The following is a 27,495-nucleotide window of genomic DNA, read 5'->3' on the forward strand; positions in this document are numbered from 1 at the left end:
AATTATTTCTAGGATAATAAAACGTATGATTTAAAATCTACATTAGTTACTGTCAGTAAAATGTGAACATTTGGTGAATACTTTATAACTTCGTAATATGCCTGCAGGTTAGTGTGTTTTGGTAATTCTTCTAAGTTTGAGCTAAGTTTAAACCAAGTTTTTACTAAAAAAAGTGTATCAATCTATGTTTATGTTATGTATTTCATGTAGTATCGGTATCCTAACAAACGTCCAATGAAATTGACTGTGATTATGGCTAATTGTTTAGGCTTGGCTAAGCTAAACATAGCTTATGCTTACTCTTTGTCTTCACAGTGAACTAGGCTGTGAAGTGTGAATGCCATACCGTATGTATTTTATTTTATAATTTTTTATTCATAGTGTGTATTGCAAACATAGACACATATTTTTACAGTCAACTGTACAAAAAATAGTGGTGACATGCTGTATTTATTTAACCCTTTATGGACCGTTACCTCTACGTGTTAAATACCGTACATGGTGTTAATTAGCTATCTGCAAGTAGTTACAACTAGTAGGCTGGTTGTTAACTTGGTTGTGATTTTGGAAACATAAATACATAGCTCACATATTTAAATTATAAAAATGCTGCTTTTACATATCTATATAAAATATTATTTTACTACAAGATATGTTGGCTTGTTTTGTATCTCATTAGAAATTAATTCTTGCAGAAAAATCTGTTCGAGAACAAGCAAAAGGTTTTTTTGGAAATCTTCTCAAAAGAAAGTCGAAAGATTTGTAAGTTAGCATAATAAGAATCATGTTTGATATTCTAATCTGCTTAGTATTTTATCATTTATATATTGATTGTTCTTGACCTTTTTCCTTGACATTAGTACCCCATTGAAATCACCGCCCAGTTCTCCCCCCCCCCCCCCTTCAAGCATAACTTAAAAGTAATGTTGTTTACATTTGTTAAATAATCAAACCATTTTGTTTTCTTTAATCTTTTTTCATATAACTGACAATGAAAGAACACAATATGACGCTTTCATCATACGGGGATCTAAAAAAAGTATTATACTTGATGTTTTGTATCTCCATCCATCTGTATGATTTAACATCTCCTGTTCCCTGTATTGCAAGGGTTGGTGGCCAACAATCTTCTATTCTGTTAAATAGCATTTCTTAATGCCATCAGTCCCAAGGGTCCACCAAGAAAAGATCTGTGGATCTACCAACCGCAGATCTTCTACAGCGTAGTAATCATAGTATAGCCAACGCTTCTTAGGATGTCCTCGAGGCCCGAGGGTTATTCTCTTGGACGTTAAAAAAGTTAATTTCTTGACCACGCGACTTCTTCAATGCGTTGCATTGTCCATACCAACGCTGTCTTCTTTATCTCATGACAACTCCAAGCTGATCTCAGCTTTTCCATTGTCACCCACACCTAATCAGATCTGCAGAGTGCAGACATTGAATCAGTTTAAAAAAAACTGATTTTCTGTCTGGGTAGCAGATTTTGATGACTTACTTTGTAGTTTAAAATTGGTTTTCTGGGTGACAGCTCACTATACGCTTGTCTTGCTGACTGCTGTAACCAGCCAGGGATGCTAAGATTATATAACATAACATTACTGTCATATTTGAGTTGTCACTATAAACAAAGAATATGTTGCTCTATCTGTGTTTTTGGTAAATAAACTGATGTGACTGAATATCACTAGATATTGTTTGACACTAGTAAACTGACAGACCCTGGCAAACTATTGAGCCATTCAGTAAAACTTTTTTTTCTTTAGTGAACAAGGTACAACTTCAAAAGATTCTGCAGAAAGTCAGGTACTTAGCTACATTAAGATATATATTATATAAAGTAGAGTATCAAAATATACCATCATACATTTGTTTCAATTGAGTTTAAATTGACATTATTTCATAGATCTATGTTTTTATGTTTATATTTTACAACGCCTTTTTATTCACTGACAATAACTTCATTTTAGAAGATTTTGTTCTGATGCAAAAATATTATTTGGCGAGCATTACCTTGATACAGAAAACAAGTTCACACCGGTTTAGTCATATTGATAAGACATGCAACATTTTTACACAAAAAGTTAATTTTCAAGCTGCTGTTTATTTGGTTGCGTACGTGGTTATTTTTTTTACAGTAAAAGCTTGGTATCTCGTTATGGTTCAACTCTAAATGTAAATGCAATTGACTTGTGTTCCTGCGCAGGTGTTCCATTGATTTTATAACAACATCGTTTACAGCACAAGCTTTGTAATGTCAAACTGGTTCACTTTAGCTGTGTTGGTGGTTTAAAAGTTTTATCAACATCCTGAAAAGTCAGGGTAGTGTTTTCTTGATTGCTTCTTTACTTTACCAATAATGTTTTTTTTTCAATCACTTATTGCATAGGTGGAGGAGCTTGAACGAAGCCTGACCAAAGATGACCCTCTTCTTGAAAGTAATACGTTTAATGGTGAAGAAGAGGATGTGAGGAAAAATAGTAAAAACAAGAAAAGGGAAAAAGATAACAATGGAATCACGGATGAGGATGATAAAGAAAATCAGAGGTATGGCATGTGATAATTTGACTGAAAATAATGTTTCATATAAACTATAAAGTCTGCATTTCAAAGCCATGGTAAATCAGACACACAGGTAGGCCTGCCCTACAGATTGTGCAATCAAATGAAATAACCTGACATCTCATTACAATTATATAAATGCAGCTTTTTTCTGGGTAGCGTTGTGATACATGTTTCTTTAGACTGTGCAAGAATTTTTTGTGTTTTTTCTACGTTTGATGTACAACTACATAGGCATAGTATGGGACAAAAGTGTTTATCAAGAATGCTATTATGTGTCAGTCAGTGCTATAAAAACCAATAAAAAGCAGAATGGTGGTCTAAACAGGATTTCTACAACACTGTTTTTTATACAAATGTTTCTTTCAGTGCAGGTGTTCAACAGACGAAAGCAGGGATGCAGTTTTACGTGAAAGCAGAAGTGGCAATACCAGGCAGCAAGTTGCATGGTCAAGCGATGTGACTGTATGCCATGATGACAAAAGAGATAGCAAGACACTTTTACCTGAAAAAATATTTTCAGATGCAACTTTCAACCGTGCAACTAGTAGCATTTTAAAAAGATTTTACAAAGCTAACTTTGGTGACAAGCACAAAAAATTGAATAAAAAAGAAAAGTTACAAAAATATAATAAGATCAATGACGCTACCAGCAGCTGTGTCTCAAATGGAAAACCAAGCAAAGGGGAACAGAGCGAGTTTACAGGTCAAGCAATAGATAATAAAGAATCAGAGCCAATAACAGACTCCAAATTATCACAGAAGTGCACTCAGGAAATACGTGGTAGCCAATCCAGCTTTTACAAAGCTGCTGATGTTGGTGTGACAGCTAACAATAGCATTGACAGAACATTGCAAGGAAATGACTCCGATCAAAGATTTGAGACTTTGTGGCGTGCAAGTTCTTGTACCATGCACGGGATAATCTCAGAACAGGACTGTGATGACACTGAGTCCCAGGCTCAAGTAGCAATGACCAGGTAGGATAGGTTGATCATTACATTTCTTTGTTGTAACCTTTAAATTTTTTTCATTCTAAATGCTTTGAGATTAATATTTCTGTTACTTCGGAAGTTATTTTACTTGGTATTGCAGTAAAGCATATTATTGCCTGCCAAACTTTTGTGTTTCTTCCCAACTGGCAAAATAATTGCAATAGATTATCATGCACTAAAGTTGCTACCAGCAGTACAAACATTGGTTTTAGATACTCTGTGATTTCTTGAAAATAGTTAAATAATACAGTGAGTTGTAAAAATGCAGAAGGGGCTCTTTAATTGTTAACTGGGTGCAGCTCTTGAATTCTAGTTTGTTCATATTTTTTTTATCGCGGTTAAATGTTATCCTTTTACTGACCGAATGCCATGAGACTAATGATCTTGTATTGGAAGAAGAACCTTTTGAAATTACATTGTATGTTTAGCTCTGAAAATGTGAAGCTTGTCAACACTGAAAAGGTTGAAGAAGAAGAAGGGAAACCTGTTGTCGTTGACCAACAACCTGTTGTCTCTGCTCCTGCTAAAAAACGAAAGTGGAGAGGTTTCCGTTTCAATAAGAAACAAGATGAGCAGCTTACCACTGAAGATGAAGCTACGCAACCCGAGCAACCAGATATCAATCAGGAGACGTGAGATATTAGCTTTTACCATATTAAGCTTTGTTTGTGCCGACTTTCATTATTGTCTTAACCTAGGCCAACAGTAAAATATCGACACGACCACGAAGACGTATGGTTGTATAGCTGCCACTCATGAACGGTGCATGTTCTGACACAAGCGCTCGTGAGAGTCGTTCCACTAACTGCTCGCCCATTCTGAAAGAGTACTGATGAAAAGCTTATTTTGTCGTCAGCGTAAGTTGACGCTTTTGTTTGATTTGGTATTTTCGCCCTTGAGTATTTGGAGGAGTCCTATAAAATAAGCTTAAATCAACTGTATTTTGTTCATCAACCATCCACATTTAAAATTGTTTCAACTTCGTAAATGTCTTCATCTTCAGATCATTCATTGAAAAAGAGGTCGGGAAAGACCTGAAATCACCGGAGGATCAAGAAGAGCAGCCATCCACGTCAAGGCTATCCGATGAAGAACCATCCTTGGCTCCTCCAGGTGCAGTAGAAAACTAACGATATAAAATCAATTTTCTTAGATAAGCAGTTAGCACTAAGCAGCAATTCTTTACTGCCTTAAATAAAGATCTTTTGGTTGTTGTGTTCCATCTAAGCGCCGCGGGTTTCTTCCACATCACTGCAGTAACTATCATCTGATAGAATACACAAATTACACAGAGTGACTGTTTTTTTTAAACTGTAACAGAGACTTGAAATTCATTCTCAAGTATATATCGTACCAAACAAGTACATAGAGTCATATATTCTTCAGCATCTTAAACGTTCACAGCGTTGCAAGGTTTAAACTTTGCCTGATATTGATCTCTTTTCAATGCAGTCCCAAGACCTCGAAAGACTCGAACTCCTAAAAAGAGAGACACGTCTCGTGTGGAAGACCCTGAGGAGCCACCAAGACTTTCCCGGAGGAGGAGGAGGCGAAAAGGTAGTTTTTACAGACCATACATATTAATTGTATTTCTTTACTGTTGTCCCCATCATCTAGCGTAGTCAGATTTCAACAACGTGTTAATTAGTAATTACATCTAACGTATGTATTTGCTCCCATCCTTAGATTCACACAATGCTGTGAAACACCTACGCTCTATTTCCAATGATTGAGTTCACATTGTAAAGGGATGCGTTATGTATGACACGCCACTTTCGTTACATTTGCCATGCTCTAACGTCAACGCAACGACTACTATGGTTTATAACGTGTGAAATAGTTTCTTTGCAGGTCGTATCTTTTCTATAACGTACCCGTACCTCATTATTTATCAGTTCACATTTTGCAAAAGCACAGGGTGTTTTGTTTGTTCAATGTCTTAAACCTCATCTGCCTCGCATTCAAGTATCAAGACCCACTGGCTTGGTGCATTGAGTGCTCTACTTCGACTTGGTAGATAGGCTGTATGTTTTAAGCCCCCAATAAGTCTTACCGAATAGCACATACTCAATAAAATGTAATTAGCTCTTCGGAAAGGAAAAGAATTAGCCGTACTGGTAGTGTCCTCAGCTGTGTTGAGATTGTAGTGTTTTAGATTGTTTTGGTTAGTACAGAGCAATGCATACGCGCGATAAATGTAAAGTATAGCATATATACCACAGCTACATTCGTAAATTTTAAAAACATTCTGAAACAAGGGTTTTTAAAGTGCGGCAAGTGTGAACAATTTGTGTGACCCCAACCCGGGCCTATTTTCACTATAGTTTGAAATTTTCTAAACTTTAAAACGAAAATTATTGAAAGTATTATGCTCTTCGCTGTGACTCATAGATAGTAAAATGTGGCCCATGCCAAGAATACTTTAGATAGCACATTTGAATTGTACTGAACACCTAAATAATTTTGTCAGCATCAAGAAAGCTTCCAGAGTCCGAAGCCGTAGATGAGTCAAACACTATGGTTGTGGGGGAAGAAAGCCAGATTGAGGAACAAGAAGAAGCCCCCCAGGAAGATGACCGGGTTTTAGGGGTCACTGTGCACCACAGCGACCACTTGCGGGCAGATTTAAAGTACATGTCGCATCCGGTGGTAAGAGTGTCCGTCGTGGATGCAGCCACCGGTAACTATTTGGCAAAGACCAGCAGGTGAGCGGATACGGTCTAGCTAGCCACTCAAATGGAATGAAATGCGTTTTTGTCGAAACTTTGTCAAATTGTAATATTGAAAAGCAAATAAACAATCGTTTTCATGGTTGAAGAACGGTTCGAATAAATTTGGATTTCATTGAACGCCATAAACAAAACGTTTATGGCGTTCAATAAAATTTTATTCTTCCTGCCTCGGGATCTACCACTCAACTGCGCTTAACTTGAAAATGGAACCTTTACCCTTCTGAAACCGGGCGCCAAAGAACGCAGAGCAGTGAAATAGAACATCACAGAAGGTCTGCATATCTAAGACAACGTGACCAAATAGTGGCAGCTGTTTGACAACCTCTCATTGCATTGCTGTCCATCCTGTTCACGGGATTCCAAACTGATTCATAGAAAACTTTGCGGAGTGTCAGTAAACGTGTTTGTTTTAAGAAAAGGTATTAAATTTCAACCACTGAGGTTGGTACATTCCTAGTAATGTTGCAAAATTTAGAGTTGTGAAGGCTTGCTACCGTACTTTTTTGAACGAGATCAGTGACAATAACGAGGTCGAGAGATACTTCATGTTGACCTGTGTATAGTTGTACCACAACGAACAACGCTGTTTTGTCATAATTTCATTTCTCAGCTCAAGGCGAGTGACGTCATATTACGAGGGTGAGAACGTCACGAGCGTTCTGCCAATCATGACACAGCCTTTTGACTTTCGAGCCAATCAGAGCGTCCTTCCGAGATGGGAGGAAACGTTGATCTTCAACGAGTCCTTCAGTAGCATGGTGGAAGTAAAGAATTTGCAACTTCCTCCAGCGGACACATCTGATCCGCAAGCTCCTCCGATTGAGTTGAACATGCTTGCTCCTAGCCCGATGCTTTTCTTTGTGGTAAGTTTTAAAAGCCTTTTATTTTTCTCTTTTGGGTCTTTGAAATGAATTGAATTTGGTTAAAACAAAGCTCTTAGCATGATGGCGTAATTTCAACTAAAACAATTACCGTACAATTTTGCGTTGAAGGTTCATCTGATTTCTACGGTTTATTTTTTTACTAACAAAACGGTTGCTGCTGTCAAACTGGCGGTTGTGTGGATATATTGCTTCCCTTCAAACCATACGGTCCTTGTTCGGCAACATTATACAGCATTGTTCAGTGTTGCTTGCATATAGGGGCGCGTCACTTTCATTGTGTAATGTTCGGGTCCCGTTGGTTCAAAGCCACTATATTCTGAGGCTCTGGGATGTTGTGGGGTGATGAAATCATGTCCGCTTAAAACCTACAAGACCACTTTATTCCAATGCAGATCCGCGACTTTGTCAGCATGGCGAAAGCTAACAACCTACGAAGTGGGAAGGATGATGTGGATAAAGGTTGGCTCACTGTGGCATGGGCCTTTCTTAAGGTGAGATGGGATACATTGTTTGATGGGATAGATTTCATACTCTCTAGCACAGGGAAACTCAACTGGCGGACCGCGGTCCGAATCCGGACCTTCTGAGTGTTGATGGTGAACCTTGAGCTTTTGGAAGAATCTCATTGCCATGTTTCAGGGCTTCTTTAAACAGATTTCTACTGGGAGGAAGCAATTTTTACTTTAATGATCCTAGTTGCTGAGGTGCTTCGTTTTCCAGACTTCCCAACACTTTCTCAGAAATCCAATTCGAGTTACATTTTACCTAAAAAAGTGGTTTGGTACAAATAATTTAACTTTCGTGGTTGCGTGGGAAATAACTTATTTACCGAACCGCTAAAAATATTCAACTTGTCACACTGGACCTTTGTTAACATTAGTTGAGTAACCCTGCTCTAGCACATAAAATAGCCACTTACTGCATCCAATGGTTTTAAAATCTACTCTTTAGCTTGTCGGCGCCAATGGAAAGCCAAACACAGGCCGTAAAGTTCGTCTGCAACTTTATCACCCTCCACGCAACCTAGCAACAACATCAGCTGATGCAACCGGCCAATCAGAGCCCGCTTTCTTCTGGTGGCGTGATCACGTGAGGCAGGCATACCAGTCAACTTTATACGTCACTTTGAAAGCTGTTCATCGGCCAGAAGCGGTAAGAGCGACAAAAATCGTGTTTTATTTGTTCAAAAACTTGTATTGGAGGCTATAAGATTGATGCAAGAATTCCATTGGAACTTTTCTGTTCATCTGCAAAGGAATCTATGTAAAAGTAGAAATACAAATATAAATACAAAAAATACAAATCTACATTTTAAACTCCTTTCAAGGTGGATATGACACTATCATCCATCAAAGTCTAGTTTATTGTAATATTGTAAGCAATACTCCATCGCCGTTTTGTGAACTGGACGTTGTTTATTTTGTTTTTTTGAACTTGTTTAACGCAATGTACTGTGTATTTTTGATTCAATGTGAAAAAAATCAATACCCCAAACACAAGGTATGCATATAGTTGCAGATTTTATCTTTTTAGCTAATGATGAAGTTTGTCAGTTGGACTGCCGCCATACAACAGCAGTCCATTGAACAGATCTCTGGAAGCATGGCCTTGCTATTAAACTTTCAGTATTTTTCCAGTGCACGCGCTTATTTGGCAGGCACCTAACTGTCTGCATCTAAAAGACGTGAACCCGTCACTGACGTAGGCTCTATAAGTGTTTATCGCTGCTCATGCAAACGATAAGTCGACTGAGTGTTGAAAGTGTTTGTAGCCTCGTGGGCTGCATTGCCGAGTGATGAGAGCCCTGGAACGACGTTCGAAAGGGCGCTGGTTCGTCACCGCTCAAGAGCATGCGGCTGTGTCTTTGGTAAGACACGTAAAAGCATGCCTGAAGGTGGTCACGAAGATTGGATCTTCAATCACCGGGCGTATGCCTGGATACGACAAACAAACAGAAGTAGCCGGCTCGAAACCTAGAGAGAGCTTAAGACTTCACGTTAGCAAAATATTTCATGGTAAACCTGAATGGTATCCTTGCCTTCCCGTCCACTTAATCTCAATCTTCACACACTTGACGTAAGCCTGGATGCGACATTTTGTTGTTTTGCGTTTGTTTGAACCTTATTCTTGAGGTAATAAACTCACTCGTATTCAAGATGAACCCAGCTTCCAGATCGATGTTCGCCACTCAACCAGAGTGTGGTATCCAAACTTTCAAACAGCTCCATCAAACCTTAGAGTTTGCCGACGGTTCAAAACGGGCCACGTCAGATCAAAGCGCCCCCAAATGGAGCAGAATACCAGGCCAGGTGAGCTACATTCACAATTTTCAGTTCTTGACTGAACAATTTTATGAGAATCTATAAAGAAAAAGTTGGTTTTCTGGATCAGCGAATGCGCCAATCATGTCTATACCGTACTGGACAATTTATTATGGATTCTATTTTTTTAGACAATTTTACAGCAAATTTCAGATTTTTTTTTGATAACTGAGAGCACTAAAATAAATGTAATGGTGGTTCAAAGCAAAGATCTATTCCTTCTTCCGTTGCGATCACTAGTGCCATGATGCGGTTAATTGTATTTTGAGAAGTTGCATTTCAACAGAAGATGTAACACTAATAATTACAAAAATATTTCAAAAAATGTCAGTTCTGAAAAAAAGTTTTGATTAATTGTAAGTTACGAATGAATTGTGTTTGCTTGTTAAACTGACGCCAGTGCAAAGTCAACTTTGGTACTTTGTCAGAGCAGGAAATTTACAATGGTTGTTATGAAATAAGTCTTTGTGCTGCTAACTTTAATTCAACCAAAACGTTACTTATGAACTTTAAAAAAAAAATTTTGAGAAATGTTTCTGCTTGTCCGAAGTTCTTATACGTGACGCGTTATAGTATTCCTCAAATTAATCACATTTCTGCATTATTTATTTATCACATTTCTAGTTGTGTTTTCTTTAATAATAAGAATTAATTAATCGCATTTCTGCAACCTACTTCTATGTTGTTGCAGACCTGCAAGATTCCTAACATTGTTTCAATGCGGCTGTGGTCGGGATCGGATGGAGCTTTCACCATCAGGTTCTCCAACAATGGAAGGAGACTGGCTTTGGCTTGCAAGCATGGCACAGGCTTTCCCGTTCTATGTGAGTTGCTAATCCCATCCAGCTGCTAGGATTGGTTTTTTGTGCATTGAAAGCCATGTTGAATCGATGCTAGAAGTAGCAATTATGTTAGCTATGAATATGATGCAGATTTTTATACATTTGATTCAATAGAAAATATCCATTTTGATGTTACTTGCATTTTAAATGCATGTGTAAGAGATGTGCAATTTAGTTGTTCATTATCAATGCATCAAATATGTTATGATTTTCCTTTTTTGAACGTCAAATAACAATTATTTTTGCGTTCCTTTTTGAAGAGGATCATTTTAGTTTGAGACATTTCTTATAGTTCAAGTAAACGAATGCAAACAGAAAACGTTACAAAGCTCAATCAGCAACATTTAGCTCATTTCATTATTTGGCTGCTGCTACTGCTTCGAGCTTGAAAAACTTTTTCCTCGCCATACAATTAAAATCTCTGCCATATTTCCAGTGTACGGGATTCCTTATGGGGAGGAAATGGGGGTGCTGATTGGCCACCAACAACTCGTGTACGACATCCGGTGGTCAAACGACGACGAAAAAGTTGTGACGTCATCTGGAGATGGCACAGCGCAGTAAGTGATGACGTAGCCTTTGATTGTTAAGCCACCCTCTTCACCCCAGACGGTAAAACAATCGTTTATTACATTGATTCAACGTCTACGGACTTTTAAAGCAATGTAATGTAAAAAGCAATGTAAAAACGGTTGCTTTGCTGGCTGGGATTCTATTCGAATAGACCCCACCAATATAATGCGTATCTGGCGATCACATTATTATCATCACCATTGTGAAGTGAGGCCCATACTCAGTTGTTGAGTAAGGGAATGAGAAGAAGGTTATTATTACTCTAAGTCTTCGAGAGTAGGGTGGCCAGTCCCTTTCTCTCGGCCACCTTACCTTCAGCAATTACGCCCACCCAATTTATCACACCCTGAATAGAAGTGAGCCGTGTTTGTCAACAATCAGTTTAAGCCGGGAGTCGAACCAGGAATGCATGAGTGGAATGCGAATGCCTTATCCGCTGGGTCTTCCTACCGGTCATTACCATCGCATATAACTCTAAACCCGTCTTGTTTCATCAGAGTTTGGAACTTGAACGACAAGAGCAAAGCGACCCACACTCTCCCTCACCCCGCTTACGTTTACACGGGGGTTTTCCACCCAACCGCCCAATACATTGTGGCCACAGGTAAGCAACTAATCGTTAAAAGAGATTCGACAGCACAGCAAACAACTTTGCTTCTTTACATTAATTCGGCGTCTGCAAGCGTTTTCTTCGTCTTGTGAGCCTCAAGGGTCAATCTTTTTACCATTCCAGATTCACGATGTTCCCACACTACACAGGAAAGCTATTATAGAGTAGCCAGTCATTGGTTTCATTACACGCAGGCGTTGAATTATTGAAACAAAAACTTATGTTTTGCCAACTGGAATTCCATGAATTTGTAATATGCAGTTTGCCAACAACATCAAGGATTAACGTGGAATTAAGGAGACACAATAAGCCAGGGGTGTCCGAACGTTTTCCCAGGCGGCCAAATTTGATAATGTGGAAGTTCCCGCGGGCCAACAGCCTCTGACAATCTTGTTTTGCATAAAAAAAAATGCATGTATGATAACATTGTATAATTTAATGTCTTTTTCATGCCACAAAGCAATATGTATGTGTATTGTGTAATTATTTGTTGTATACATATCACGGATATACAAGATCTTTTCTTAGTTGTCTTTTATATGAAACAATTACATCCTTGCACGGTTTTATTGATGACTTGTTGTTATTGGCTCACCTTGACATATTTAACCACCATAGACGGCCAAAATGACTTATCGATTGATGACGTCAGTGGCTGGTGTTCGTGTTGTGATTGATGACGTCATAAAGCAGGTGTGTCATCCGCAGGTGGCTACGATTCAGTGATTCGCGTGTGGAGCATCGCCACTGCAACCGCGCAGATGCTGCAAGAGCTGGACGCCCACAAAGCCTTTGTCAACTCCATGGCTTTCGACCACAGTGGTAAGTGGGGTGTGGCGGGATCGTACCCTTCTGAAGAGTGTTTTGCCAACGCTAGCGTTCTGCAACGTAAGAATGATAAGGTGTTTGTCTGTAATATTTATTTTCTGCTGTGAAAAGATGCAATGATTTACAGATGGAAAGATTTTATTGCCCTTTTTACATTCCATCTAGGCTTCATAATTGCAAGACAGACAAAAATATAAAAGTCTATGTATTGCTGCTATTGCGAGCTGCCATAAGTTTTACGCGGTTCATTGCTGCCACACCTTTGCGTAGAAAACGCTCGAAAAAATGCCCTAAATAAAAAAACAAAGCATTCCTTGCAGAGGTGACAGTTAAACTTTTATAGTGTATCTCTCTAACACACCTTACAATTGCCAGGCCTAACTCTGTACAGCGTGGACAGTGGAGGGTTGATCGTGGCGTGGAACTGCCACTCACATGAAAAGGCGAGGAAGAACAACAAGACAATGTGGAGCTTAAAAAACGTACGTATCTTTTTAAGTAACATCCCAATGTTCGATTTTTTATTTTGCTGCGTACATTGACTGATTTCTTGCCTTTCTTGCGGCCCGGCGCTGCCATCTACCATCAGTGAACATTGTTTCTATGACAAACTAAACTCTCAACATCATTTTGTTTTTCAGAAATTCGTAGAGAAAGAACTGACCGGTGTTTGCATCAACAGCGTCCAAGTCCACCCGGGCAACAACAAGCTGCTCCTGCATTGCAGGGACTCGGTTGTCAGGGTCTTTGACGTCAGAATGTGAGTTGTGACGTCATTGACGTATGTGACGAATGTGACGCCATCTAGTGTGGCAGTTGGTTACTGGCCGATAATATGCAAGCTTGTTTTTGATGCATTGAGTGCTTTTTGGTGGCACTTTACGCAGTGCGATTTGTAGCTTTGTGATGTTGGAACTTAACTTCATCTGTTTATAAAATCTTCATGTCATGTTAACAGCCACTCTCTTCTCCACTGCACCGGCTCCGTCAGTCACCGTCAGTTGATGCGCTCTGCACTGACACCATGCGGGTCATTTATTTTCTCCGGCAGTGAGGATGGATGCGCGTATGTGTGGAACGCCGAGTCAGGTGCGTTGTTGTGATGACGTTCATGACCAATCTCTTGAGAATAAGCCAATGCCATCTTAATGTAAGGCCTTATTAATTGTGCATGACGTCACTATGCGTTGATCAAATAAACATATGAAAGCTCTTTCTAATCACACGTTTGTTACTCTCCTACAGGCGACCAGGTTGCAATTTACAATGAACTTGGGTTTGCCCATCCAGTCCGAGATGTCGCCTACCACCCCCATGACCACTTGGTGGCGTTTTGTTGCTTTTCCCCCAACATGCCTGTGTTACTGTTCAAATATGACAAAGATGGTATGGAAATGTTGCATTTCAGTTTTGAGCTGTGTTGGAAATAAGGGGTTACAACATTCAAACAATCTTTTGTCTTTTTACCTTGTCTAGTAGCTTACTTCGGTTAAAGCAAGTTTGTGAATTCTTGTTTGACAGCTTACACTCATCAGAAGTAGGTTGAGATTTGTTGTAGTTGATAAGCAACTACAGTAATACATTGATAGTTTAATTTCATGATATAACGTTGCATTAGATTTTTCCTTTTTTTGTGGAGCTAATTCAGTCCTACACGCTGCACTTACAGTGCACAGTAGTTGTGTTAGTGCATTTCTGGAGCTAACATTTTTCACACTGGCATTCTACCGAAGAGCAGGCATTCTTTCAGTCGGTTACTGTTGTTGTGTTTGCATGTGGCAGCAACTTCTCTGTCTGGAGGTGTCATCTCGTTTGTTGGTAGTTCTTCACAGAAGGCAGCCAAGGATGACGCTGGCCTCGGTAAGTTAGATTTGTGCGACAATCGTTTAGATGTATCCCAGACAGCAAATCAACCGCTTTTTACATTGATTCAACGTCTTATGACTTTGAATCAATGTAAAAACAGTTGATTTGCTGTCTGGAATTTGATTACTTGAGTGAACGTGATTACAGAGCAAACTCTTGGTGGGAAATTTAAGTTTGAAATCTTCGATACGATTACCGTAATGTTCAAATATAACGAAAGTTTGATAACATTTGGTAGTCTATTGCTATTTCCATAGGATGCGTTTCTAGTTCCAGCACTCAGTATGAAGAAGTAGTTAGTAAGACAATCTACACAAGTTTTCAGAGGCTAGTTTTTAATACCGGGGTTAACACCTCGGAAAAAAAATGTAGAACGGTTTTTGTTGCATTAAGTAATGTTAGAAAAACGTTAATGAATGTTGTTTGTTTCATTTGCTTCGGCGAGAACAGAGACTCAGCCTGCAGTGGGAGCTCCATACACGGGTTCAAAAGTCGACAGGGTCAAACGTCAGTTGGATGCCGTCTTGGTACGTTAGTTTACGTTGATTTGACGTTAATTATAATGTTTTGTGAATAAGTTTCAACATGAAACGACGTTGTTCTATGATATCTCATGACGCAATAATGCACAGCCTGACGCACAACCGGACAGGATCGACAACTGGTTCGCTGCTCGGAAGATGGTCACGATCGCTATGGCCGCTGGTGCCTTCACTGATGGGAACAAGTCCAGAGTAAATGGCGGCATGTCTTCTTTGCACGAAATAATCAGTTTCTGGCACCAATCTTACGCATGATAACGTTAGAACTACGTAAAATATAGAAAATAATTACACAACAAATCGCATGACCAATGCATGGATGGGAATGGAATGAATATTCCACCACGTGGTGGCGCAACCTGATTTTCCTTATAGTTCCTGTATTGCCAGCGATGTCTCACAGTGGCAACGACCCAGCAAACCAAACGTTTTTTTACATTGATTCAACGTCTGCAGACGTTGAATCAATGTCAAAAAACGCTTGGTTTGCTGTCTGGGGAAAGATATTCTTAGTTGATTACATGTCATTTATCTGAGAAAAGACATATGCTCCGTCATCCCAGCTTAATCGGACCAAATTAGCTTTGTTTGACGCGGTCCGCTTGAGCGAGGTTGATTGTATTTTCAGCACAACTTACCTTACCTTGGCTGCAAACTCTTTTTCTTTTATTTATTCATGTTTCTGGCTCGCTTGGATATGAAATAACCAACAGCATAAGTGGTTGTGCTCGGGCAATAAAAGTATGACGTTAATTCATTAACTGAATGCGTTTTCTGGACTGTTTTGTTCTCGAATAATTTGCACAAAAGAGTGCTTACCTTTTTGATACAATCTCACAATAGTATGCGGCAAAGCTATTTAAAATTGTAGTTTTTTGTGCAAACTTGAAAGTATTTTGCATTCGAATTCATTCATTCATTTGTAATTGTTTAATTGCTGCAACTCATTTTCCACACAAATATTGGTTGTAAGTTGAACCTTATTTGCTTTGGGTGCCACCAGTTATGAGCTCCAGTCTTGTTGGTGGATTGAGTTGCCAATACTGAACCATACCTTGCAACTGTTAGTAATTTGTGACTTGACGATCTCACAACGTATAATTATATAACCATCTAACGTTGTGTCTTGCAAGAATGCGGCTGAAGCTTTCCAATCACATAAAATAATAAAAATTAATACTAATTCCAATAAGAAAACAAATCAAATGTTTTCAATTCTACAATTTTGGTGGAAAGGTGACTTTCTTTAATCATAGACTGAAGTCTTAGGTCTTCGATCAATTCGGTAGCCAAATGACTTTAAGGTTTAAACTTTAAATTAAAAAAACTATTGATTTGTTTTCTTATCGATTACTACTCGTTGTTGGGTCGGTCGCACATTCAAGGGAGTGTCTTAGGACCAAATCGCCTATTTGAGTTAGCTCTTTCTACGTTTAATTTTGATAGATATAATAAATTTGGCCATCATTTAACGTTATTATGCTAAGGTTTATATTATGTATGTTTTGATGCTATGCGCAGCTACTGGGTTGATATTTCAACTTGCTCAATTGCAACTTGCTCAATTTCAACTTGCTCAATTGCTTCAATCTTGTTCGGCTGGTGTTAGATCTTGCTCAATTTTAACTTGCTCAATTGCTTCAATCTTGTTCGGCTGACGGCTGGTGTTAGATTCGAAATATTTTTGAAGATGGGCCTGGTATGTCAGTTGAAGCTGGGTGTTGGCTGGTTGTCGGTGAAAGCTGAAACCACCTCGCACCCCCGTCATCATTGTCTGCCTACCCAGCCTACAAAAATGGCCTTTTTGCATCCTTTCAACTGACCTCCCAAGTCGATAATGCGATGTGGTGTTGATAAACGAGCACCATATGTTTTGAACGGATTGAAAAACATATATAGAAGTTCAATTTTGGTCATTTTTCTGAACATTTATGATTGATTATACCGTATTATTTTATCACCATCGTCATGTACAGCGCCCAGGAGCATAGTTTGCACTGCGGATGTGGCGCTAAATAAATGCTATTATTATCACTTCCAGCATCGTGTTAAGTGATGTGCACTGTGCAGTAACAACAAGAATGCCTCTTTCCGGTTATATCATATTTTACCCCGTGACGGTGACTGCGATTTGCTCAAAGCATGGTGGTAGCGATGACTTTGTTTGTAATAATTCATTTCCGCGTTCAGGGATCACCGATGTCGTCACCACGGCGCCCCATGTCGCCACCTGGCGGAGAGTACATCTCACCCCGAAGACCCGAACCCTATGGGGCGAGCAACACCCTATCCACGTGGGGTTCAACCTTCGATTCCACTACTCAGGTCAGTCTACCCTTCATTCCACACTTATGGCAAGCTACCAAGGATTGAGGCCTGCTCGGAGCTTTAACCCGATGTTGATCGAAGGACAGTGGGTTGATTCCCATCTAAAATGATCCCTAATAACCCCAACGCTCTGTTCGACGAGCAGTCAGAGTGGGTCTTGAAAAGAAATATGGAATCGGATTTTTTTGTCGGTCTTTTGTTTTTAAAACACATAATTACTTCAACAACGCAATTCGTCCTTGTAGTAATAATTACTTCATTGCCTTTACAGTCCATGGTGCAACCTTCCTTTATGTCCCCCCACGCCAGCCCAGAAGCCCGTGTCCTCGCTCAACATTTCGCTGCCGGCCAACCTAAGCCTGACGCGCAGACAGATTGGAGACCAACTTTCACTGCAGGTATATACGATTTTGCACTTGAAAATAACGATACTTTCCGAACTTTCTGACAGTTTTACAACTCAGGAGACCAAGTTACGTCTTTATACACATTTATTCAACGTAAAAAGACACAATTCGTTCACTGAAGCCACAACATGAACGTATATCACTGAAAGCCTTATTTCCAGTCGGGGGAAGTCCCTATCGCAGTGACGTCAGCGCCGGTCCGGATGTGACGCTTTCAGTCGATGATGCAGGCAACAGATCACTCCGAGTGTCGTCAGTCCCTGGAGCAAAGGTTCATCGCAAGGTGAGTGGTTGAGTCTTCAGGAACCTGTGCAAACTCAATAATCAATGAGTTGAGCTAAGCCCAGTATTTTTAAGTGTAGCGTTAATGTGTGCATCGATGTGCAAGTGTTAGATAGCGCCACGTCGCTCTCTGAGCCTTATCCCCACCACGCTTTTCTGACTGCGTGGGTTTGTATCTGCTGGTTCAATTGTATCGTCAGTTTGAAGAGTCAACAGAATATACCTCCCTCGGTAGCGTGAAAAACTGAATTCGGATAATGTGTCGCATCAGCCATATAGTAATTGTTACCTCACTGAGGGATGTTTCATTCGCCAAAGGCCAACGGGATTATAAATTTTTACACAATTTGACGTCGAAGGTTTTCAGCAACAGCAAGGCGTCGCTTGCAGCAAAGTGAAGTTGGAATGTTCCCCTGAAATGTCTTAAACAGCAGAAAACCTCTTTTGGTTTGCAGGTGGTCGCTTTGTACGGTTACCATGCCAACCGGTCTGACGAGCTGAACCTAATGCGCAATGACGTCATAAAGGTGCTGTACATGGACGGGCCGACGTGGTGGTTCGGGGAGCGAGTGTCTGATGGACAGCAAGGCTACTTCCCTACCAATTACGTCGCTGTGCAAGGTGGGCATCGCGTTGTTGACCCAGACTGCTTTCAGGCAACGTTACTAGGTCGCATCCTCAAGTCAAAACGAAGTTCACTATCATTGGTGGATCGGCGTTCCAGAGAAGAGTAGACTTCTCGGTGGTTTGCAAAACTTACTGCTTACTTTTGGCGTAAAAATGTGACCAGTAGATCCACAGCAGTAACTAGGAATAGACCTGTTCTGAAGCTGCAAAATCAGCAAACCAGCAGTTTTGTGATAGCCAACTAATTTCTTCTGCCACTTCTGCTGTCTCGCGGTTGGGCAACTTCATTGATTGAACTTGTGCAGACGTTAAAATATATTTTTCAGAAGGAGAGACGATAGAAGCTGACGACTCTCCAGATATCTTGTTCGGGGCCTTACCTGATCGGCCGGAAAGTGCACAAAGCGAACCTCCAAAAATGGTCAGTGATGAATGCTTTTTCAACATAACAAGTCATGTTTCTGGCGTCCCAATCAACGAGTTACAGTTGTATGAAACTAAATTAGTTAGATTTGGACAGTTCCATAGAAGATCAAATTAGATACAAATAATATATTTTGAGCAACTTCATGGTGTTGATCAGAGCAGTTTCATAAAAGGATTAATCAGATTGGAATAATTTAAATTTTCTGGCTGCTCAAATCAGGGGCGGATCTACCAGGTGGGCCTGATTGGTACAGGCCCACCCAGATTGACAGTGGGCCCACCCAAAATCAGTTTCATGAAAAAAAAAAACATATTAATGAGTATAAAGACTTAGCTATGCGTGAGCTGGTTGCCGTGTGTGTGCGATTCCTTCACGGAGGTGTCATCAAAGAGCGGGCAGTGGGCTTTGTTGCGACCGCAGACTTAATTGTCCGCTAAAGGAATAGCCTATCAGAGAAAATTCTGGAGGTGCTTCAACCACTAGACTTGGATCCTGCTCTCTGTATCGGGTTCTGTTTCGATGGAGCATCGGTCATGTCAGCCTGTCAGGGCACACGGGAGGAATTCAGGTTATTTTGAAAGAAACATTTCCAAAAGCCATCTATGTACACTGCAACTCGCATCGTGCTAAATCAAACACATAGCTTTTTTACCGGGCCCACCGGCACTCTCGCTTGATGGAGATACAAAAGGAAATGCATCTCAACTGTCAGACTATGGAGCTGGAGCGGTCATGTGACACCAGGTGGAGTTCAAAATCAGGGTCAGTGCATAAGATATTGCTGTTGCTTGATGTATTACTGGAGGCTCTGGCTGGCTTTTCCGAAACCAGTAGACAAACGAAAATAGAAGCAGAACAGCTCCTGCAGCAGATGCAAACCCAAAAGTTCGTTTTCATGCTTGTGACTTCTTGTAAACTGTTTGAAAACAGCGATTTTGCCACCAAGGGCCTGCAGAGCTCAACACTTTGAGTGACAGACTGTTGTATATCACTGATTGAAACAATGAAAGCTACATAATATGCAACTTTCCGCGAGGATTCGAAGGGTGACTTTGGTGACGTGCTCTAACTTACAGAAGAACTGATGGTAAAACATGAGATAACTAACTGGGACGTGCGTGGTTGCTTCTCGTGAACGCAAGCTGCTTTCGAAGTTTCACAAGTCTGTTGTCACCACAACGTTGGGAAAAACGTCGGCTGTCAAGAGCAATGAGGATTTAAGGGCGCTGTGGAACTGTATTCTTGACAGGCAGATAACGGAGTTAAACGTTGGTTAAACTGCGGCTTTATGGACGACACGTAGGGGAAGGTGACCATAGTTGTGCAGGTTCCATAGTTGTGCATGTGCCATTTCATGCATGGTTGATCAAGCATGACATCCCTCATGTGATGCCTCTAAGCAATGTGCTAATTTCTAATAGGTAACAGATTTCTCGTGCGTATTGTTTGCGAGCTGTTGCTGTAAATGTTAGTTTGTTGCATTTTCCCCTGGTTTTTGAGATATCAGATAAGTTGTCGTTTTGAATAGATGTTGGTTCTCTAAGAAAGTGAGCTTATTTGTGGAGCTTGGGCTTCATATTGCTTGCATTGCCTGCACTCCGTTCTACTGCAATATTAAAGTTAATACACAAAACCGTTGCACAATTAAGGAATCAGAGTGCACAACTATAGACAGTTGGACACCCATGACCATAGTTGTGCAATTTTAGTCACCGTTTTAAAACGTCAAAAGCACCTATCAGTTTATCTGCAATACTTGATTTTTTGTAGTGTTTTTTGTTGGTAAATGCTTGTACTATAACCACATCATAACGTTTGTTTGCTAACTTTACTCATGCTTCAGTTTTTGATTAAAATCTTAAAAATTGCGCAGCTATGGTCACCTTCCTCTATGGCTGGGGTTCCCAACCTTTTTCACACCGTGGCCCCCCTTTAAAAATTTGAAAAATCAATGCCCCCCTATTTTTTTCAACCTTTTGAAAAAATTAAGAAACGTCATTTTAATTAAAAAACTTGTTTATACAGTAACCGGTAAAGACTATTTCATGAAGATTTGGGCAAAATGTACTACAGTAGTATTTTTATTAAATTTTAATTGATTTCTTTTGTTATGTAGTGTTGGAGTGGACTTAGAGATGATAAATAAAAAAAATTATTATCTTTTAAATTTTTCCATGGCCTTCTTGAAAAAGGTTCATGGCCCACTAGTGGGCCATGGCCCCCAGGTTGGGAACCCCTGCCCTATGGATTAATGAGAGCACCTGGATCTTCCACTTTTGGCGAAAAAATCATTCTAAATGGTCCGTGTGCACTGTATGGCAATGAGATCGCAGATGCTGAACATGCTGTATTCATTCAACACATCAGACGGAGAATGGATCGGGAAAACTTTCTTACATTGATGCAAGTACGGTACTAGACAGCTGCGCAGCTGACATTTTTCCGCACATGAACAGTGTTTTAAGGACCATCATAACACTGCCTTCTACGTCCTGCAGCATTGAGAGACTTTTTTCCGCAACAAACAGGATCCAAACGCGCTTGAGATCATCCATGCTGACCGGAGACCTTAACAGCTTGACACTTTTGTCTTTTCAAAGACAACTCATTGACAGTTCGGATTATGATGACATAATCAACTTCTTAACTGGAAACCTAGGAGACTCCGGCTTTGTGTAGAAGCTTCGGTAACACTAAGTTTTTGTATGCTGGCCCGCCGTGGCATTATTGGTGAAGGCCAACCAAGATATTTCCTAGGCCCACCCATAAATTACGTTCTGAATCCGCCACTGGCTCAAATCAACATGTTACAGTTGTATATACTTGTTAAACTCTGTCACTATCAAAACAACTGTCCACAGTATCCGTGTGAAAATGAAAGAGTTGGTTACATATTTTGTGCAAGTTTTGATTTTTAAAATTGAAGTAATTTGCCACTGTATTTGAAATTGGCTCAATTTGGAGCTAAAAACTGACCCTGACCCAAAAAGCTCCCCTAACCCAATAAAAAAATAAAAACTAAGAAATCGGTTTCCCGTTTAAAAAAAAACCTCCCCGTCGGGGAATCGAACCCCGGTCTCCCGCGTGACAGGCGGGGATACTCACCACTATACTAACGAGGACTACGGAAGACCAACGGCAAATCACTCGCTTTTAAAACTGACGCGTCGATGCAGTGAAACCGAAACCCTTTCTTGAAATAATGGCGGTGTAAGTAGATTGATATCTACGAACGTCTATTCGACGTAAGCACATACATACTTTCAAGATACTATTGGTCGCGAATTAACAACAGGCATTCCCTCTCATCGGGAAAGAATCGACATTACATTAATTAGGTGTTGAAAGTAAACCGCCAACCAATAACATGGAATATTTGTGTTTTTCTACTTTGCATACCTAGGTCTTGTGGCTTCACCCGCAGCATTGTTAAAACCAAACGCTATCAACTGACACTAGCATCTTAATGAGAAAGCTTTTCCTTAGTATCAAAAGGAAGCAAAGCTGGAAATACGCTCAACTGCATCTTGCCAAGCTAAAACTATCTGAACTTCTTTTTTTTCACGACAAATATTTTTTGTATTGTTAGTTTTGCTAAACAGCATACACTGATACAAACACCCCATGTTTAATTTAATGAACGTAAGACAACAAAAAAGTATTACTCAACGTCAAATATACGTTACAAAGAAATTGAAATGATTTCATAATTTCTGGCAGCATGCATGCATGCATGTCGAGAGCCTTCGTTTTAAACTTTTTTATACCCAACCTTTTATTAACCTTTTATATTAACCTTTTAACCTTTTACCCAACCTTTTATACCCAACCTTTTATACCCAACCAACCTTATATTACCCAACCTTTTATACTTCTCAAAGTGTTAGTGTGGTCTGTTCTCCAGTACGGTTGTGAAACATGGACCTTCAACACAGAAACTAGGCGTAACATTGAAGCAGCTGAAATGTGGTTTTACAGAAGAATGCTCAGGATTTCATATACTGATCACATCACAAATGCAGAAGTTTTAAACCAGGTACATCAAGATAAGGAACTATTGAACAACATAACTCAAAGGCAACTCAAATTTCTCGGTCACATTATCAGAAAAGAAGATTTCGAAAATCTCTGTCTAAGCCGCCGCCTTCTCGGGAAACGTGCTCGTGGCAGACAAAGAACAACATTTATATCTAATTTCAATACATCAATCAGCCAACCAAGAACACTTTGGGACACTGCGCGACAAAGGGAACACTGGAAAAATTTACGAACTGAGCATCTAGTTCATCAAAGGCCGCATCGGCTATGATACTGTTGATACCCAACCAACTCCAAGAAATCAAGTTTTCCAACTTTACAAAGCGAATTTTAGAAACTGATTTTAATTTGTTTGGTTCCGTGTAAAAGTGGAAAAGGAGTGTTAATAACCAGCCAGTGGCGTAGCCAGAAAAAATTTTTGAGGAGGGCCAAATATTTGATGAATTGAAGAGAACGAGAAAGTGTTTGACATCGTCATCTGATGTGCAGTGGCGTATCCTGGTGGGTTGAGCAAGGGAAGCAATAAAACTGGTGGGGGGTTAGAGCGTGCCGAAGGCACGCGTATTCTAGGGGGGTCCGGGGGCATGTTCCCCCTGAAAAAATTTTGCAAAATTACACTCAAATATTGGATTATAGCGCTTTCTGGAAACACTTTTAGGGTAATATTTGTATGAATTTTATTAGCAGATAAACAGCCATTAACTTATTAAAGGTAGCTATTACACACAAACGGGCAAAAACTGCGGCGAAAATTAGAGAACACTAAAAACTCAGCTAGCCTACTCAAAAACTACACAAAAACCCAAGAGAGTAAGCGATTCTGAACTTGCTTCCATAGATTAGTAAAAGCGTAAATCGCGTAAACTTTGCGCGATTTAAGATTTGCAAAAGTTATTGGTGTCTGTCTGTGTGTCTAAAACAAGTCCTAGGAGGTGTTAATAGCCAGATGTCTTGTAAAACGATATAAATTTCTACAAATTTTATTATATTTTCAACAAAGGGCACAACTTCGGAATCCAAACTTTGAAAATTTGGGGGGGCCATGGCCCCTTTTGCCCCCCCCCCTGGCTACGCCTATGTAACCAGCAGGAGTGTTAATAGCGGGTCCAGGGAGTATTTTTGGGGGTCCGGAATTATTTTAGGAGCCCAAGAACGAAGAAACCACCTCGTATTCTTTGGATGCCTTCAGGTCCGGATTTAGGAGGGCAGAGGGTGCAGTTGCCCCGGGCCCCCCTTTCAAAAGGCCCCCCGACGTAAAAAAAATGTGATTTAGTGTTATTATTATTTTCTCTCAGCCTTTGAAGTTTCTGCACAATGCCTCCTGTTTCTTTCAAGGTTAATTTTTAGTCACAAGGTGGCGACTGAGCTTGGCGTAAAGGCATTCGCAACGGTGTGGGTGACTTTCAAGTTACCATGTAAAGTTTTTCCCTCCCTCGGCGCGAAAAACTTTTTAGCACGGGGGCCCCCAAATCTAAAAGTGCCCTGGGCTCCCCATCAGTTAAACTCGCCCCTGGATGCATTGCGTTTTTTCTTAAAAGTTTCTTCGTTTAGATCCCGAAGATGTCATTGGTACCGAGCCTAGATCTTCCTCCGGACCCTGCTTGCAAGATCCAACCAATAGCATACATTCCACGGGATATCTGCAGTACATTATTAGTCCGCTGTTATACACTATTGAGACATTAGTCCACCCCGTTAGCTCAGTGGTTACGCGCCCGGCTCAAGATCACGCGGCGCTGGTTCGACTCTCGGGGTGTACGCTTGAGCAACGCATTCTAAGGACTGCTATCTATTCAGCGGCACCTAGTGAATGGAATATACCCCAGCAACAACACTTCAACAATTGGAAAACTTCACTCTGCCAATCTCGGTAACCGGCCCTGCGTCAAAAGCTTCTACAAGTAGCTTATGCGAAACTACCAGGAATAACCAATCAAGGCTTTTTCAGACCGAGGATACAGATTCAAAACCAAACCACTATACACAATAGGACTGGACCTAGTAGGATAACTCTTATATCACGTTATTAGGTCCACGCTTTGAAGATGGGAAGCAAAGTCCACTTTTACTCACAAAGCGAATCAGAGGACGACGACTTGGGAAGGAGGGTTGGCCGTACGAACAGGTTAGTACTAGTTTTTAGCTAAACACAATTTCCTTTCGTCGTAACTTGTCAGTTGCTTCACATCTTCAAAGATCTGTTTGGGACAAATGAATGAAAATATAAACAAAAATGGAAATCATTGCTAAAACAGGGTCAACCTTACTCGTTGTAAAAAAGGAAATTGCATTCATAATAACGTCACGCATGAGTGCCTTAATACGGTCTGGTTTGTCACATTTGGCTGTTTCTAACAACCTGATTGAAATTTTTCACAAAACAAGTTTCCACGGTAAACGTCGTTGGGATGATCCGTTATTTCACCTCGAGGGGAAGTGAAATATTCATGACAAGTTTCGGTAAAACTGCAAGCAACGGTGGAAACGATGTGACAAATCGGCTTCACCGCCTTCAACTTTCTTGCCAACCATCGTTTTGAAACGGTGGCCGTCAATGACACAAATCTTTGTGCTGGAACAAAATATCTATCAATTTATTGATTTTACGCGGGTGCGATAGAGTTGTATTTCCGTTTAACTTTCGTGATAAACGCACCAGTGAGCACGCTATTGGATTTTTGCTCTTTCCCGCTACGCGTTATATTGAAACAACGTCATTTTATTCTTGGGCAGCTCTAGGCAACGAAGAAGAGAGAAAAGGGATGAGAAAAGCCCCGAGCCCCCTATTCCCGTTGTGAAGACCAGAAACGTGTCATTCACCAGCCCAGTTGTCAAGAGACCCACCCGACCACAAGCCTCGAAGCGGGATCAGTCTTCGCCCGCCCGAAAGCTGCCCACACTGTTGCCAAGCAACGAGAAACTGGATGAAACCATTACAGGTATGGGGCGCACTGTTCACGTCCGTGTTGCGATACAAACCTCATCGTAACGCCTCCACTGCGAAGCCGTCTGTAGGCATGAGCAACAAATTGTTTCCTTTTGTTTATGTTTTTCCTTAAGCCATCTGTATCATCTCCGGACGGTGGCAACATTTCAGCCGTTTGCGTTTACCCATTTATCACAAACATCCATTGCTGACTCAAGTAATCCTTTGATATTGCAGAAACCACCGCCGCTGTTGTGGAGTCCACGCCAAAACCAAGGAAACGACAACTGAAATCTCAAGGTGCCCCAGAGCGTGAGGTGGCGACATCACGCCAAGAACGCGACAACGATACGTCACATCCGGTCAAGGAAAGTACAAGCGGAAGCCATCTTCCAGAAGCGGCTTCATCACGACAGCACTTCGGGGTGTTGAAGGCTGTGCAGGCCAAGATGGCGGAACAACCATCCTTCAGCGATTCCGTGGTAGTGGGGCCTGGCTTTTCGGAGGGGCCCAGACCAGCTCGTTTGGCCGCTCTCGGCCCCTCCATGACTTCAACAGCGTCCAAGCCGAAGAAGTCGAGGGCCAGGGCCAACAGGAGCTCCTCTAGAGGGCGCAACCCGAAACTCCAAGTCACAGCGCCCAGCCAAGATGACGTCATACCAATGATTGAGCTTGACAGCGGTATCCGGGATGCTGGCTTGGCTAATCCCGCCTATGATGACGAGAGTGAGCTGTAACTAACCTTGATTAGATTTACAAACATGGAAAGAGACCATGGATTCCAATCCCTACATTATAATGCTTGCATGTAGAAAGTCCAACATGATTCCTCAATTCGTAATCACACGTCACAGCACACTTTGCAACAGCTCTTCCGTTCCAGTGAGATAAGCAACTCCTGTGATTATATTTGCTACACATTGTCGCGCGCTTGTATATTTTTCTAACATTTTACAGTATTTTCTATTTGAGTAAACTAATGGGGGGACCGTTGAAACAAGTTTACAAAACGTTTCAAGCAAGATGAGAGATTGCTTTATGAAGAATTGCTTCGTTAACTGACACAGCAATTCCAGGAAGCTGACGTGATGGACTAGGCCATCTTTAGACTGTGGAGATTCCTAATTGCCAAGTTGTGTCATCTGCTGCTTAATTTAGTTGCCTGCAACTCTTTCACCCAAAAGCTAAACTATAATTGTGGGATTGGATATTGCTATGGCCTTTGGGAGTGTTAGTGCTGTAGTGTAGCGACTATTGGAGTGCAGTGTTATGTCACCTACGTAGTAAGTTCCCATCCCAGTTCATTGCAGTGGTCTCAGCCGGCTGGGGTCACGTGGGGCTTCCATGGACCCCATAGCGATCTGAAAAAAGTTTCATGGGACTTTTTGAATGCATTCATTTCATGAACAGCAATTTTGCAAAATTTTCACTCAAGGCCGCTCTGTAAAAAAGATTGATGACTGTACAAATGTTGCCAACCACTGATACACTGAATTGTTACTTCAAAAGGTGCACCGTACCTCACCTGTAGCTACAACTACATTACGCTTTTCCGTCACAGTTGCCAAATGCAGCAATGTCCTGCGTGGTAACGCCATGGACTGGGTGCCTGTTTTTATTTTTTTATAATTTATATCCTTTTGTACTGTGCTTGATAGATGGTATTTTTTTATAATTTTTACCAATAAAAGATCGTAAATCTTAA

General features: G+C 40.7%; 1 protein-coding gene and 1 non-coding gene across 4 annotated transcripts; one reads left to right on the top strand and one right to left on the bottom strand.

Moving 5' to 3' along the window:
* LOC145785506 (jouberin-like) lies at window positions 1-27,495 on the top strand. 3 transcript variants are annotated; one of them, XM_082597157.1, is made up of 32 exons: window positions 1-107; window positions 696-762; window positions 1,767-1,806; window positions 2,390-2,547; window positions 2,937-3,542; window positions 3,986-4,189; window positions 4,561-4,670; window positions 5,010-5,114; window positions 6,028-6,262; window positions 6,900-7,152; window positions 7,566-7,664; window positions 8,125-8,325; window positions 9,330-9,482; window positions 10,186-10,318; window positions 10,773-10,896; window positions 11,407-11,513; window positions 12,228-12,341; window positions 12,723-12,829; window positions 12,989-13,107; window positions 13,306-13,436; window positions 13,593-13,733; window positions 14,130-14,207; window positions 14,664-14,740; window positions 14,846-14,947; window positions 16,946-17,080; window positions 17,355-17,481; window positions 17,652-17,773; window positions 18,228-18,393; window positions 18,726-18,820; window positions 24,895-24,989; window positions 25,598-25,803; window positions 26,028-27,495. In XM_082597157.1, exons 1-32 carry the CDS (start codon window positions 98-100, stop codon window positions 26,525-26,527), a joined length of 4,920 nt encoding a protein of 1,639 aa, XP_082453283.1. In that variant the 5' UTR covers window positions 1-97; the 3' UTR covers window positions 26,528-27,495. The 3 variants fall into 3 exon arrangements, with proteins under 3 accessions (XP_082453283.1, XP_082453284.1, XP_082453285.1); XM_082597158.1 differs by lacking the exon at window positions 14,846-14,947; XM_082597159.1 differs by lacking the exon at window positions 2,937-3,542.
* Trnad-guc (transfer RNA aspartic acid (anticodon GUC)) lies at window positions 21,877-21,948 on the bottom strand. Its single transcript has one exon. It is a non-coding gene; the product is annotated as a tRNA-Asp (tRNA).

The sequence above is a fragment of the Aplidium turbinatum genome, chromosome 16 (assembly GCF_918807975.1).
Source record: "Aplidium turbinatum chromosome 16, kaAplTurb1.1, whole genome shotgun sequence".
Lineage (NCBI taxonomy): Eukaryota > Metazoa > Chordata > Ascidiacea > Aplousobranchia > Polyclinidae > Aplidium > Aplidium turbinatum.

What these genes read in the sequence shown, in the direction of transcription:
- LOC145785506 (XM_082597157.1), top strand. An exon ending in CATGGCTTTCGACCACAGTG is followed by an intron (nt 12,342 to 12,722) that starts GTAAGTGGGGTG and finishes TACAATTGCCAG; the next exon opens with GCCTAACTCTGTACAGCGTG. An exon ending in CAAGGATGACGCTGGCCTCG is followed by an intron (nt 14,208 to 14,663) that starts GTAAGTTAGATT and finishes CGGCGAGAACAG; the next exon opens with AGACTCAGCCTGCAGTGGGA.